Source organism: Copidosoma floridanum, unplaced genomic scaffold (assembly GCF_036245765.1).
Source record: "Copidosoma floridanum isolate Cflo_tuat_1 unplaced genomic scaffold, Cflo_Japanese_pri ptg000012l, whole genome shotgun sequence".
Classification (NCBI taxonomy): Eukaryota; Metazoa; Arthropoda; class Insecta; order Hymenoptera; family Encyrtidae; genus Copidosoma; species Copidosoma floridanum.
The window spans coordinates 6749106-6765840 of NW_028321889.1; the positions used below are offsets into that span (position 1 = coordinate 6749106).

At 36.2% G+C, this 16735-nt stretch overlaps 1 protein-coding gene across 1 annotated transcript; it reads left to right on the forward strand.

Annotated features, from left to right (window-relative positions):
- The first annotated feature begins 1502 nt into the window (after nucleotides 1-1502).
- On the forward strand, nucleotides 1503-7197 carry LOC106647883 (uncharacterized). The gene is made up of 8 exons (XM_089590179.1): nucleotides 1503-1728; nucleotides 2823-2890; nucleotides 3277-3406; nucleotides 3527-3988; nucleotides 4285-4476; nucleotides 4572-4673; nucleotides 6425-6640; nucleotides 6708-7197. Exons 1-8 carry the CDS (start codon nucleotides 1699-1701, stop codon nucleotides 6813-6815), a joined length of 1308 nt encoding a protein of 435 aa, XP_089446305.1. The 5' UTR covers nucleotides 1503-1698; the 3' UTR covers nucleotides 6816-7197.
- Nucleotides 7198-16735: the final 9538 nt, after the last annotated feature.

Sequence of the window (16735 nt, forward strand, 5' to 3'; positions counted from 1 at the left end):
TTCAAAGGAGCAGCTTCAAGTAATGTACTTTGTTCTGGGAATAATAATCTTGCAATCGATAACAGCACAGAGCGATACCGAACCCATGGCCAGAATAACGAGACCGGAAGTATTTTCCAACCCCGATGATCTCAAACAATTTTTAGATTTGGTAAAAGGTTACTACTCACTGAACGGCAAAGCGAGGTGTGTCTTGTTTTTCACTGATTGATACGAAATAATCCAACAATTATTTTTCAACAACCAACACTTCTTTAGATATGGCAAAAGGAAGGACATGTCGATGGATCACTATGTATGTCTTCGGGCGTCCCAACTGCATGAACAAAAACTACTTAATCTGCAAAATATTTCGGGTTACAAGAGAAAGCAAGAAAAAAGTGTTTTGAGATATTTTCAACCACGTGATTGCAGATGTTACTGATCACAACTTAAAGTTCATTATTTTCCAACTGTATACTAAAAAGTTCAACTATGCCAATCTAGCGTTTTATGTTTACTTGTAATAAAATGCTTTATTTCATGCTCAATTTTTTCGAATTCATTTATTTAAATTCTACCAAGCAAATAAATGATCAATCATACATGCGTGATAATTTTTTCACGATTTATCGTGACGACTGGTTAAACCGTAAATTTTATTAATTATCATAAATATATAATATTTTATACACAAAGTTTGGTATTTTTCTCTTTATATTATCAACACGCGATAAAGAAGGATCTCCGCGTAAAATGTGTTTCTCAAGTTATAAATATAAACGTAAGATGGAGCCATATGTTACTTTGGAAAGATTTTTTTCTACGAATCTGTAGCGTAATTTGTTGTAACCCCAAGATTTCCAATAAATATTTCATTTACTGACATTAAAATGTTACAAAACGAATTCCATATAAAAAAAGGTTTAACCATAATAAACTAATAATTACTTTGATAGCAAGGGTCATTGGTAAAGAATAATTTAACGACAAAAGCCATGTTTTCTGGCTGTTCACCATAATTTTATCGACAAATGAATGTAGACTCATGATTATAGATTTATTAGGTAAGTAAATAGGGTAAGTATATACAACACAGCTCATCAGTGTTGATATTACTAGCTGCTGTCACTTTCAATACGCGCTGACAGAAGCAGTACGCATGCACCTCGTGTATATTACACCAAGTAAATTATTAGTTCAAACCTTTTACATATGACTGTACACCTACACTATTATCAAATAATTGCTAAAGCCAAAGGTTTGAATTGTAGTTCTTTTGCAGCGCATACAACTTTGCACATATAAATTTATAAACGTTACATTCAAGCTTATAATTGTGGTACTGAATGACTTGCAGTATAAAAACCTCGGTAAAAAAAAAAAAAAAAAAATCGGATCTCACGTATACTACGTGCTGGCGCGTCGACTAAGGCACGTTTCAGTCGTTTACCCGATGGAATACAGCACACAATTTCGTTGACCTTACAGTATATATACGAGCACACAGATCCAAGCTGTTGGCTGCTACTATACCATATACCGTCTGCCTCTGTTCGTCTCAGTAGACTCGGCCATTTCTTTAGCGAAGCTGGAGTTTTTTTCTCGCTCTGCTCGTCGCTAGGTTATCCGAGGTTTATAATACATATTCTTTTTTTTTTTCTTTACGCTGTGGTCGGGTGTTCCCGAAACTCTTGCAAAATAACGCGACGCAAAAGGATGATACACTCGGGGCGTACGAGGCTCGAGGTAAACATTGTCTGCTTTCGAGTTGACAAGTTTGTACGCACTTGTCTTTTAACATTAATTTCAGTGTCGAGTTAAGTGCACACCAATTCTAAATAATTCACAAAGTTTCCTTAAACGTGCAATTTGTGTGTGTGTGTTTTTTTATCACGTAAAAATGCTCGCACGTACATTGTACACACACTCATACTTGTGTTGTACACATTACCAATACCCTCCTTGCAAATGCAATTTTAAGACTTTTAGATTTAGAAGCAACAATCGGAATGTCAAATGCCATTGTGTGTTTGTTGGTGTTGATAATGCCACAATTGGTTTTTATCATTGCCACCTTTGTTGTAAATAACATCATGATTTACGATAAAAACTCTAGAAGTAATGCTCGTCTCTCTTTGGTGCTATCTTTGTCGAGGTAAACAGCTGATTCGTTCGATGCTCGCGTCTCATTTGTCTACCCTTTATTACGTTCAAAAGACTGACACTTGTACTCCTTTATTCACTTCTTTCTTGCTGTTGAGTGCCGAGGTGCGTTGATTGTTCTTCTCTTTTATTTGTCGTTGAGATTTTTCAACGATAAAACAATTATGACATTTTTAATAAAATGTCTACTTTTACTCGTTTCTCAAATCGCATGCGCAAACTTTGTGTGTTAATATGCTAAGAGTATAACGAAAAAAAAAAAAAAAAAAACACATCCACGGTGTTCTTTGTTCCGATATATTTTTCAACTCCGTTTTTATCTTGTAGAAATAAAATTTTTAGTGCACGTTTGAGGTATAAATTAAATTAGTATTCGTTTTTAACGATTTACAATAGTCAAATGATTTTTTTATCAACTTAACAAATATTAGTACCACGTTTTTTTTACACATTCAATATTGACCAACAGTACAGTTATTACAAAAAACATGTTATACAGTAGATCGGAAAAAAGAAGCAAAAAGTTATAATAAATAACAGTTCACTATTTTTTAATTGTGTATGAAAATTACGGTAAAATTAAAATTATTGTTCATAACGTTTCTATGTTTAACATGTTTGCAATTGTGCAGTAGGATTATTTACAACAATATAACATCATTTGTTTTTGTTTATAGTTGACATGGGTTTTTCATGATGACGAGGCCCAAATTAATAAAAAACTGCCAAAAGAGTTACTTTTAAGGTATGTGGAGATAATTGTAACGTATATAAATTTCAAGTAATAAGAGTTGTGTACATAAACTACTTTAAAAATTTTATAAAAAATATTTTATGGTTAAATTCATGAATAATAAAAAAAAAAAAAAAAAAAAAAAAAAAAATACATTTACAACTCCGAAAACAGAATAGAAACTTATCATAATTATTTCGAAGCACGTATTCACGAGTACATGAATAATATTTATATTTTATGAGATTATAAAAAATCTTACCAGTGTTGTTAGCTGGAAAAATCTTTGTTTTGTGTAATTTCAAAAATAATTAAATTAAAAAAAAAAAAAAAGACTTTCATTGTAGCAAAAAAAGTCAGTATCTTTGAAGAGTATTAAAAATTGCATATATTTTCAGAATATTGTCATACTTAGATGTTGTTTCCTTGTGTCGGTGTGCCCAAGTAAGTAAAGCATGGAACGTATTAGCCCTGGATGGCTCGAATTGGCAAAGAATAGATCTATTCGACTTTCAGCGGGACGTAGAGGTAAAAAATAACCACTTTTTATAATTTCATCCATTCCATCTTATCGCACACAATTCGTTAGTATTGTATAAATTATTAACAATTACTTTTTTTATATTTTTTATAATGTCGTGCTTAAAGGGACCAGTCATAGAAAATATATCGCGGAGATGCGGCGGCTTCCTACGCGTGCTATCATTGCGCGGTTGTCAAAGCATAGGTAACTTGTCGATGAAAACCTTAGCCCAATCCTGTCCAAATATCGAAGAGCTAAATTTAAGCCAGTGCAAAAAAATTTCGGATGCGACTTGTGCAGCGCTAAGCGAACAATGTCCTAAGCTCCAGCGTTTAAATTTAGATTCGTGTCCAGAAATAACGGACGCGTCTCTGAAGAGCCTGTCGAATGGTTGCACCTTGCTCACTCATATTAATCTTTCGTGGTGCGAGCTCCTTACTGACAAAGGCGTCGAGGCTTTGGCCCGAGGTTGCCCGGAATTGCGCAGTTTTCTCAGCAAAGGATGCCGACAACTTACTGATCGAGCTGTCAAATGCCTTGCGCGCTTTTGCCCGAAACTTGAAACGATAAACCTTCACGAGTGCAGAGTAACGTATTTTATACCTCATTTTATACCTTTTAACTTTGACGTCCCAATATTCGATCTTTGTATGGTTTAATTTTAAATACAAACCTTTGAAATTTCAAGGAAACGTTACAATGCGTTGAAAGAATCTAAAAAATTAGTTATCGACTATTGGGACAGCCATCTTGTAATGACTCAAATTTTTTTTTTTAAATAAATTATACACTTATCTTTACTAGAAAAAAAAAATATATATATATATTTAAATGTTTTCATGGAAAATATTTTAATATTCGTGTTTGTTACAACTCGTTCTAGAATATCACCGACGACGCCGTGAGGGAACTAGGCGAAAGATGTACTCGATTACACTACGTTTGCATTTCGAATTGTCCGAATTTGACGGATGCAACACTCGTTACACTTGCACAATATTGTCCTCTCCTTAGCGTACTCGAGTGTGTCGCTTGTAATCACTTTACAGATGCTGGCTTTCAAGCGCTCGCTAGGGTAATACACATTCATATACAATACCCGTACTGTCTTTTTTAAATGATTGATACTTAAATAAAAATTTTTTTTTTTTCTTAAATTATCTTTGGCAGAACTGTCGTTTATTGGAAAAAATGGATTTAGAGGAGTGCGTTCTCATAACAGATGCAACACTCATTCATTTAGCTATGGGTTGTCCGCGTTTGGAAAAATTGGTAAGTTTATCATGTTTTGAGGTATGCAATTATTTGTGCACTATTTGTTTGAAACACATTTTTGCATGGTATAACGTGAAATGAGAAAATTTTTTTATCTTTGTATTACCGGTTATATACGTAACGAGTGTTAATATGAAAAATTATTAAAATGTACAGATACATGAATAATTAAACAAAATTTTCGACTGTACATGCGCAGAATAGAAAAATTACAACTTTAAAGTAACTTAGCTCCAACAGTTGTTCTCAACCTGTTCAATTTTTATTTTTTTAATAATCATTGCTAATTATATTTTGCTTATTTATAAAATTATCCTGAACAACTATTATATCATAGAACTAACAAAGTATAAGAAATTGGGGACAAATTTATCATAACGCATGTGTTATTAAAGCATGGAATATAATTTTTTATATTAGGATAACTTGAGAACAGCATTTCTAATATTTTCATGTACGAAATGTAGTAACATTTCTCTTAAATCTTTATATAACTTTAACTTATTTGTAGTAGTGTAAACAACTAATATCTTCATTCTCAACATTTTTGTAAGAAAATTATGCGATGAGTGCCGAAAATTTATTTTTGATCACATACAGTGATAATTGCGCTAATAAATCATATGAAGGAAAAGCCGTAGAACACAAAACTATCCCACAAGTATGCAAAACGTATTTTTTACACAATTCACACGAGTAATCAATGTTACTCATAGTATTGCAGAGTGTCACGTCATGGCAATTTTGGATACTACTAAATATTATAATTCAAATAAATCTCCAAGACACAGGAATTAGGCTTTTTTTAATTATAACCAGGTGCAGTAAATATTATACTTGCATTTTTATCAATGAGGAAATTACACGAATTCCATCCTTAAGTAAAGATAAGCTTTTTAAAACTGTGTTCAATAGTACTGTCAGTAATTACTCGCAAAGTAAATGTTTGAATTAAAAAAAAAAAAAATAAATAAAATAATAATAATAAAAGTTTAAAGAAATAACTTTAATATTTGTACAAAAGTTTATACTAATTTAAAAAAAAAAAAACTTTCAACTAATTTTAGTAAAAAAATTTTAGTATCTCTATTATGTTAAGAAAACATGTGCTTACAAACAATGGCATACTTGTAATCTTTTTCCAAGAGTTTATTTTGTTTTGAAAAATCTATGCATATATAATTACAAAATCCATAGAACTATATTTACTACGTCCAAAAAAGTTTACTTACTTCAATTCTTAATGAGATTTTAATAATTAAACTATAAATTAACAAAATTTTAAGATTATTATATATCTCACTAGATAAAGTATGCAAATCATTTTATCAATTAGTAACAAAAATTATGAGGCTAAAAGAAATAAAAATATTTTTTTTTAATTAAAAGTTTTGAAAATCTAAAGTATGTAAGCTTTTCTTTTTATATCAATGGTCATAATATTATGTAGAATGTCTGATAAATTATTAGTAAAACTCTAAAGTTAATTATTTGAAAATATAAATTTAGCGACGTCTATTATAAAAAAAAAAAAGCTGCGAATAAGAAATGAAGTTGTCGATATAATTTTCGAAAAACTATAAACATACGGGAATTCCCCTGTAATTCAAATACTTAAGTTACGAAAATCATGCGAAAATACACAAGTGAAAATTGTTCAAGAACATTTTAGTATTTGCTTGAATATTATAGGCCAATTTGACCAACATTTCCTCAAAGTTTGATTCTGAAATTAAATAATTTTAAAGAGCCTGTCGCATTGCGAGTTGATAACCGACGAAGGGATAAGGCAACTGGCCCTTTCACCGTGTGCCGCTGAACATCTAGCCGTGCTGGAATTGGACAACTGCCCTCTGATAACCGACGCCAGTCTCGATCACCTGTTACAAGCTTGCCACAATCTCGAGCGCATCGAGCTCTATGACTGCCAATTGATCACCAGAGCTGGTATACGTAGACTTCGGGTAAGACTTTGAAAAATAAACGAATTAACGATAAATGATGAATCAACGGCTCGTTTTCTCGTTCCAGAATCACCTGCCAAACATAAAGGTTCACGCTTATTTCGCACCAGTATCACCACCACCCAGCGCAGGAGCCTCCCGACAACGATACTGTCGGTGTTGCGTTATTCTGTGATTTCGTACGATGTTAGACTTCTGGTACTACGTTTTACGTCTAACGAGCACTAATGTTTGGTGTTTGTTAGCATACATAATAGTATCCGCAGCGGCAAGTGGACTCTTCTGCGTGTACTGTCCATTTACCTATTTTTACGGGGAAAATGAAAATTAAATTTCGTGAGGTAAACCAGTCTGATACACCTTGGAAGAATCGCAGTAACAAGAACAAAAAAAAAAAAAAAAAAGGGTCTCACGTTTTTCTCTCACTTGCTAACCAGCAAAGTAACGGGTTATCTCGTTGAGCTCAGATGTGCAGTCGTTGCTGTGTATTGCGAACGTTTGAGCGATCAAATGTTTAAAAGTGCAGTCGTATTTTGAAGAGTTAAATTCATGACATTTGCATTTTATTTCGTTTTTTTTTTTTTCTTTTTTATACGTTTTTCGTTTTTATTCGTTCATCATTGGAAGGAGAAAACAAAAACAAAACAAAAAACCATACAAGTGTCATATGTCGCACAAAATTCAACGAGAAAAGTACTTTTTTACACCAACGTCTGTTGAAAAATTATTATGCTTTTGAAGACGTTGTCCACAACAAGACAAATTACAAGCAATGCATTTTGATTTAGGCATGTGAACATAAAACTATTTTAATTTAGGTAGATTAAAGTATGGTTCGTATTTTTGTATGATAAATTATTCGTTTATTTACTAAATATAATATGATAAAAATCAGTAAACATCGTCAAACAGTAATCAAGTGTCGATAGATTTTGAGGGTTTATTTGTGCTGATGCGTTGAATTCGGCTAGAAATAGAATCTAAATTCATACTAGATACGATTTTTGAGATTGAAAATATTAAACTTGGCTATTACGATTATTGTAATAATTATTGTTATCATTATTATTATTATTATTATTATTATTATTATTATTATTATTATTACTATTACTATTATTACTCAATGGAATAGAGTATCATAACGATTCCACTATGATAATTAAATGTATTATTATCATTATTTGTGTAACGTTTAATTGAAGCTAAAAACAATACTGTCATTGGTAAAAGTCACTATCGGGTTGGACATTTCAACTATTAATTATACAAGTATTGATTACTTTTTAATTCTGGAATCCAACCATTGTTTTTTACGAGGTACTCTTTTGTTATATCTCTGTACGTGAAATGAGATAAAATTTTTTTATAAAAGAAACGAACGCAAATAAAATTTTAAGCTGTATTGTGTTTCTTTTTTTTTTCTGAAAATAATTTATGTAAAAATTACATTTGAAAACGTCGATAAATTTTTTTTTGTGCAAGCCAATGTTTATTACGAGAAACCAGACTGATAATATCAATCAAAGTGATGAAAAAAATTAATTATAAGCTTTACTTTGTTACAATTGTGTCACGGATCACGTTTGAAATTGCAAGTCTTAAACCATTTAATTGCGATAAAACAATGTTTACTCGTAAACGTATTTTGACTTACAATAATGATTTTATTAGCATGTTCTTTTGTCACAGCGATTTAACAATTGTTTGTAAGACAACTTGTAATCATACAAAAACTTTATATATAATTATATATATAATAATAATAACTGAAATTTTTTTCTGACATATGAGATTTGAAATTTATTGACTTTCATGAAACATATCATTATCCATTAGCATACTAAACATTATTCTATTATACCTACACGCTTCAAGAAGAAAAAAAACATTTCAAAGATATTATTTTTATAATTACGTAACATGCTATGCACAGACTTGAACATCGAGATACTTGTTCTAAGATTTTACCTCACAATTTTTTCTAAGAACACAACGCACTATAATGCAGTACTGAACAAAAGTTTTTCCAGCAAAAATAATGCTTTTTATAGTAGAAAAAATAATTTAGAAAAAAATAGGGGCTAATTGTTAAAAATTCTTGTTTAAATATGCTTAATAATAGAGTTTATTCAAGATGTAGCAAAAAAATATCTAATTGAAGACCTATAAAACAGTGATGCCCAAGTCTAAATATAGATTAATGCAGAAGTAGAAGAACGTGATCGGTAACTTGAAGATAAAAAGAAAAAAAAAAGTGAACAAAGATCCCCGCAAATAGTACCGAATTTTTTGAGGAAACTTCGGTACATAACTTTAGGCACCGCGTCCACCCAAATTGATTTATCAAGCCGGACGAAGCAAGCCATAGAGATGCTAATGAATAATGCGAGGAAAAATCAATCCAAACGAGCTTGCACGTGACTAATGTAAACCAGTGGCGCTCCGGATTGGGGTGAAAAAAATCTCCCCTACGTATGGCCTCGCCCCTAAAAGAGCAAACCAAGAAGGTGAAAAGGAGAAAATAAAAAAAAAAAAAACAAAATGCGGGAAATAAATTGAGCCGTGGCGCGCCTCCTCGAGACAGACAGCCAAGGCGCGCCCCCGTCGAGGTGTGGTCGTTCGTTGAACTTGTGTGCTTTTGCCACTCTCTCGCCACCCCTTCGATCGATGCCACGCATATATATATATATATATATACGTACATCACCCGCAACTCTTTCCCTCGCTACGGATAATATATATATATATATTTTAGCCGTGCCCATTTCACTAAACGGAAAAAAAAGGGGAAGATCAGAGGCAGAGCGGTAATTGATCCCAGGAAAAGACATTTCAAGTTTTTCCAGCTGCAGGCACGAAGGTATAGAACAATCGGCGGAGGAATAAAAAAACTTAGCAATTTCGAGGAATGAATTTCATGGCTATATGAGAGATATATTTTTTGCATTGCAGAGGAGGCTGCCTTTTTGCACGAAGGGTCGCCTTGAAATTTAAAGATCCCCCCGACGGCTAGCCGCAAGAACGCGAGCGAGTATAGCCGATGGTGATGGGAAACTTTGGGGAAACGAGTTCGCCCCGCAATAATACTGGGCACATAGGGTCGTTGGATATACGACTCTCCTCCTCCTGTTTTTTTTTTTTTTTTTTTTTTTTTTTACGTGTATCGCTTGGTGCTCGTCTCTCGAGCCGTATTGTACCGCGAAACTGGACCCGATGGGTTTTTCATTCGCATTCGTATATGCTTGCGGTCACATTCGCGCAAACAAAGGACGTGTGTATACACATCTGGCACCTTGCGAGAGTCACGGCATCGCTGTATGTGCATAAATACAGACTATTATATTTTTTGGGAGAAAAAAAGTCACGCCACGTTTTTTGCGTTTACATTTTTTTTTTTTTTTTTTTTTTTTTTAATTTCGGCGCGCAATCCATAACTCTTAAAGTGTACATTTAAACTTCATTGAGTTGCTTGCACCGATGGTATGTATATATATATAAAATACCAAGCACTACTTTCAATGGTTAAAAAGTATTAAAGGTCGCGAAGATGCAAATAAAATTTGAAAAAGTCTAAAAAACGTACTTACACGAGCAATTTTTTGTTCATGAAAGGCGGAAGAGTACAACTGCTTACGCAGAGATGAAAGAGGATCTTTGTGTATAACGCATGTGCGACTCGTGCGTGTATACTTACGCCTTATCACAAGAATATATTATGTGTGTATGGAATATCATACGCGTAATCAAATTTTTTTGGCGGCAGCTGAAAGAGAAGTCTGGACGAGGTATAATAAGGGACCCGTTGTTTTGTTTTTTCGTGGTATCTTGTATAAGGATTTTTACCGATAAAAACTCGTTTATTTTGTGGAGACTGTAATGAGCATTGTACGAAATGAATAAACAAGTACCTACTTGCAAAAGATGAAAACTCGGAAGAATCGGTGGGTGTCTCTTGTAAGAAAAGTTTAAAGTCTTTAGTCATCCAAAATGCGTGAGAACTGATAAAGTTCCAAAAATTATACATATAGATGTATATACTTAATCTATAATCACGGTCTAGTTTCGTTCAGAACTGTCACATTTTGTAAATTAGTTGTTGCAACGAATTGCACTTGGAAAAAAAAAATGATTAATATTAGTTTCATGTTAAATCTTTCATTAACATTTAATTAACTACTATTTCCCAAATCAAAAGTAACGTATTATTTACTTATCGACGGCTCGGACGAAGACAATCACAGTGTGATGTCACATGATTTGAAATAACATGGTGTGACGTCACGCTGTGATTGTCTTCGTTGGAGGCGTCGTTATATCTTAAGTAAAATAACGAAAATTCCAAGATATCGCTTTTTTCTTCCCGTTAATTTCGAGAGAGGGAGCTTATTTTTTATACAAGCTATCGATGATACATCACTGCGAGGTTGGTGTTTTTTTTTTAAAGAAAAGTAAAAGTTCCAAGTTAAACATAAATTAGATCTCTACAGTTAACGATTTCACACAAAACTCATAACATTTTTTTCCGAGTACGATTTGACTGACTAATTTACAAAAGGCGATAGTTCCATAATGAAACAAGATAACGATTATAGATTAAGTATATCTATGCACGATTTTTTAGAAATTTGTAAGCCGTACTGTGACGCATCGTACTCGGAAAAAAGTGATAGTTGTGCGTCAAATCGCTAACTAATGACTTGTGTTCCTTTCGGAAACGTTACCAAAAAAAGGCACCCACTCCCCCCTACAGCAGAGAGAGATGGAGAAATGTTAACTGTATACGTTTATTTATTCGGCGCACCCGGTGTGGTAGGTACTATCAGCGATAGCTCGAGAAAAAACTAAGCTCAGTTTCGAAATGAACGAAAATAGAAGACAAAAAGTGTCATATCTTAGAAATGTTAATTTATACCTTGATGTAGAAATTTGATAACGACCATGCGACATTTGGTTTGAAAAACAGTAATTAGCCTTAAAATCCATTGTTTAAAACTGAAATGGAAAAAAGTGGATGTAGTTTTTTTTTTTTTTTTTTAATGATCCAAACGATTTCTGAGTTGCGCCGTTTACTCCTCGGGATGGACGTAAAAAAGCCACATCTCGATCAGTTTCGCATATTACATACACTTGGCCCTACATCAAGACGTAATTGATGGACCTTGTACGGATGAAAAGAAAAAGGGCAAAAGATAAGGCCAATTTGTCACGCCGATCGTCACGTGCGAAAGGACAAAGGTTCCACGGTGAAAAAAAAAAAGGATCCGGGATCAACAATTTGTGCGTGCGACCGGGCTATGCACATCGATGCACTCCCGGCTGATGCAAAGCCCACACGTATACAGGCCCATTGACGCCGAGGAGCGGAAATCGCCATTGAATCTGTCGCTCTCCGCAGGCCAGCAGTGTCGTCGTCGCGTGTCCATATACACAGCCATCTCCTTCGCTCGTATAATATATACAGCTGGCGTGGAAGGTGTAATTTCGAAATTCCTCCCTCGGATGTTTTTCCCTCTACCCCCTCGTGGACAATGGCCCCTCTGCCGAGCAGTAGCCCCACGCGTATGTATACATATATACACCCTTCGTCCGAGATTATATATATATCCGGCGTGACTGCCTTCTTTCGGCCGATGGGGACGATCCGCGACTCCGATTCTCTCGAGTGCAGCGGCTATTATGGTGCATCTCTCGCCTCGGCTCCACCTCTTCCTTCCTCTTCTTCTCTCGCTGCGCCCTTTCAATTTTTTACTTCCTTTCCGTTCGATGCGCCCGATTTTTCTCCCCCTGCATGTGTTTGCTTAGGTCTATTTACCCCGTCACAGTGGGTGCACTTGTCAGCGCTACCACATGTATTATTATTAGTCGCGGGGAAAAGAAAATCAATTGCATATACACGCATCGATACACTAAAATTTACTCTTTGAATTTCACAGTTGTTTCCAGCATTGAACGTGTGTATATAGTCGACATTACAACATCCGATCGCTCTCGTATATAACATCGGAGGAGTCGATCGGCAAGGGTATAGCTATTCTCCCACGCACTCGCAAGGTATATATGTATTGTATAGAACGATGGTGTGACAGTGCGGTGGTTCGCGGACGCTGAACTGTATATAGTGTATACATTAGGCGTAGGTGTCGGTCCAAGCCTCCTTCTATTCGCTGGTATACACGACTTTATGGATATGTATATATATTGTGTTTTATACGAATACGTTTTTCCAAAGACTCGCCCACTGGCTGTGTACATCTCTATATGGTACAGGTATATAATATATATTGCAATGTAATGGGAGGCTTGAAATCGAAAAAAAAAAAAAGAGAGAGAAGGACATTGTGCACCGCAGGCGCAGCTTCCCTTCGGTAGTGGATATATATGTATATACGCGTGACGATGATGGGAAGCACTTGTGTCCCGAGGTCCGCACTCCCTCTGTTCGGAAAAGTCTCAGCGAGCCCCGAGATTTCCCACATCCTCTCTCTGTTGTGTACATCAGAGGCCCGTTGGTCGGTTACCTATATACTGGTCCTTTTAAATGGCGTATATACATGCGCTTTTCTCTCATTTACGTGTATACAATATATGGACGATGCACCGTGCATTGTCATACCGCGGGAATCTTGGAAAAAAAAGAGAGGTATACAATACTTGTGTGTATAAAGGCGCCTCGATGTGTCTTCCTTTTGACTGAGAGTACAACATATATATGGGTATCTACACCTTTCTCTCCGCTTGTTGTATTCCTAATTTCAACGAAGGACGATGGTGTATTTTTTTTTTTTTTTTCTTCTTTTTCTCCCTCTTTTTTGGAGTAGCTCTCAGGGGTATATCTCTCGAGTATTTGCATGCGATGATCTATACGAATTCATCGTGTGAGATTCTTCTTTTTTTTTTTTTAATTTTTCATCCTCTGCATATGTTTTAAAGAATCGGAACCCATACCTGTTGTTAATGTATATACGTGTGGCTTTACTATGATGCAGCGTCGGAATTTACGCGAGTTGTTTTAGGAATACCAATGAGCACGAAATGACGATTTCGTCAAAAGGTGCAGAAGGGCACGCGGGGGAGGATGAGTTTGTACGGGTATATCGGATGTATTTCGCATTACAAACGAGCTTTACGTGCCTACAATGCGAGAAGAGGGTGTGAGAAACGCCTAGTTCCTCTTTTTTTTTTTTTTTTCCCTCACCCACCCTTTGCCGCGACGCATCTGTAATTCATCGCGATGCATCCGAAAGCCATTATACACCGAGGCGAAAGGATTTTACGTTTTTTTTTTTTTTCAACTCGGGCGATTGTACAATTACGTGGGAATTGTTTTTATTTTCCAATGAGTCGGAAATAAATATAAATACATGTAGGGGGGGAGTAATGTAAAAAATTGCGTGAGAGCAAGAAACGCACGCGAAAAGGGCCCAAAAGACCACCAAGAGCAGAGACCGAGGAAACGATAACGGGTGATGCCGATAAAAGAAAAATCATATGTGTAACACAACGGAGACTAAAAAAAACAAAAAAAAAAGGAAAAACAGAGAGATCGGCGTAGCTAAATTTCCTTCAAAGAGGAGGAGGAGGAGGGGACGCCCATCGCGCACGCATACTCACATGTATATAATGTACACGCATCCTTGGGCTCTCTCTGTGTTTTTTGTCCCTCTCTGTAACAGTGCAGATGACGCCCCCGCAGCACATATATGTATACATATACACACACACGTGGGGTATATAAGTATAAGGTCGCTTTCCTTCCTCCGATTGTATATATATTATATTCTCTGTCTCTTTCTGGTCCCCCTCCACTTTTTCTCTCTCTCCGTACGTCGCTCCGCTCGGCGATGCCCAGCATTTTGCGTATAACCCGCAGTCGTAGCACTGCGCTGCGCGAGCGAGCACCGCTCCTCTCTCTCTCTCTGTGTATTTTTTATCAAGCCTCATCGCCGCGCGTTTCCACACCGAGTTTTTGCATTGTTTCGTGCATATATATATATATACATGTACACTTGTGTACAGCTGTCACTTACATAGTACTATGCTTGCGTTATCTCGCATTGCTCACTCGTGTGCGTAAATTGTTGCTGCCTTCGCTCGCTGAATCACCGCCGATCTTTTTTTTTTTTTGGTGCATTTCAATCGCCGGGCAGGCTCCTTCGTTCTTGTGATTATTCGCGTGTTTACACTTACGCGGGGAAAAACTATGCGACGCGCGCATATAATATTATGATCAATTGATCGGTGAACGAGTGACTTGTGACGTATACACAGAAATACTGTACACATATACGTGTACCCGCTGAAGGGAAATAAAGATCGGTTTCGATAGTGAAAGTGCATGTATGAATCATATTTACAAGTGCTGGAAGCAATTTACATGATGCCGATGCGGCACGTTTGCGAGGACAAACGCGTTTTTTGAGCATCGGCGGAACAGGAGGCAAGCAAGAAGGGGCTGTACACGCGCTTGTAACATATACCTCGGGAGCAGCGGAGCGATAAGCATCGGTAAGTCGAGTATTATCTAATCGCTCGAAAAACAAACAATCGTACCACCTACTTCCTTCCCCTCCCTTTCAATACATTTATGCAGTATACTTATTCCTGTAAAAATCTATACGATATGAGACACGCAGCTGTATAGGGTTGTCACTCGCGGCCGTAAACGGTGATGGTTCGCGCGCGACACGCGCGTGGGATCGGTATATACCTATAGGTACATTGTTCTATATATATTGTACTCCCAGCAACAATACGGAATACATAAATACAAATCAGCGGGCGTTGCGATTCGCGTGCTGTAACATGCTGCCGTATAGGTACACACATAAATCACTTTTAAAGTATATCCATGGGTATACCGATCGGTTATATTTATTTATTTTATGAAAAAATAACATGAGGTGTATTTGCATCCGTAAGCGGAATCGTACGAGGAGGAGGTGCCCGGAGTCACGTAAGAAGGAAAAGCTCGTCGTGGTGCCGAAAAAAAAAAACAACAAAAGTTCAAGGGACGGGGACCTACATAGTATCATATATATATATGTCGTTACATCGAGTGTTTCGGTTCCGATGGCAGGAAGCGCGCGTCCCTCGTCAATTGTACACGATACATATCCGCTTTCCGAGGGATACTATACTTACACACGCACATGCGTGCAGCGGCTGCACCATCATAATATATATATATATCTCTTCCCAACGTGTATGGCTCACACATGTGGGCTGTGGGGTGTGGGCTTGCACTTTGCTCACCTATATATGTATATGTATAAATGTATTATACATAGAGGAGAGTATTTGTCTTTGCAATTGTGCAGCGGCTTATTTGCACGCCACACATAAAAGAGAGAGAGAGACCTGCTGCTGCAGGGGCTGGATCTCCCCGTACACATCTACAATACCTCGGTATGCATTTAACGAGTGGAGTAGAGCGATGTATAAAGGAGCTGCTTCCTGTCGCACGCGTTTACAGCTCTCCCGTGCAGCACCCGCGTGAACACATATTATGAAGTGCCCCCAAGTACACGGATCAGAAAGCCTTTGGTCTTTTTTCGGAAAACCGATAGGTCCGCGAAACTACCGATCATCATATACACACATATATATTCGATTTCACCCGCGGATCGCGCACTTTCCAACACGCAAATTCCAGCGATGGCGTGCCCCCTTCCTTCCTCTCTTAATTTTCCCTTCTTTCTTTCTTTCTTTTTTTTTACAACTATTAGATATATATATATATACATACTTGCAGGTACACGGTATAATATGTATCGCTCGCATGCGTGTCGTCGCCGCTCTTTCTCTCAAACCTGTCGATCTCGTTTTGATTCACCATACCTATACAGAGTATATTTATATACATCCGAGTGAAACGATTCTCGAAACACCCCCTCTCTCCCCCCAACCCGTACAAGTTGGTATATATCGAGTATTGACACCTTTACCATTCGTTTCATTGTTTTTTAGAAAACCCAACTTTTTCCTTTCCACGCGTACATTATTATAATTTCCCAGTGAAATCTCAATCCCGTGGATATGTATAAAGTACATGTTATTTTTTTTTTTTTGTTGTTCAGCCAATCCGCATCTGTT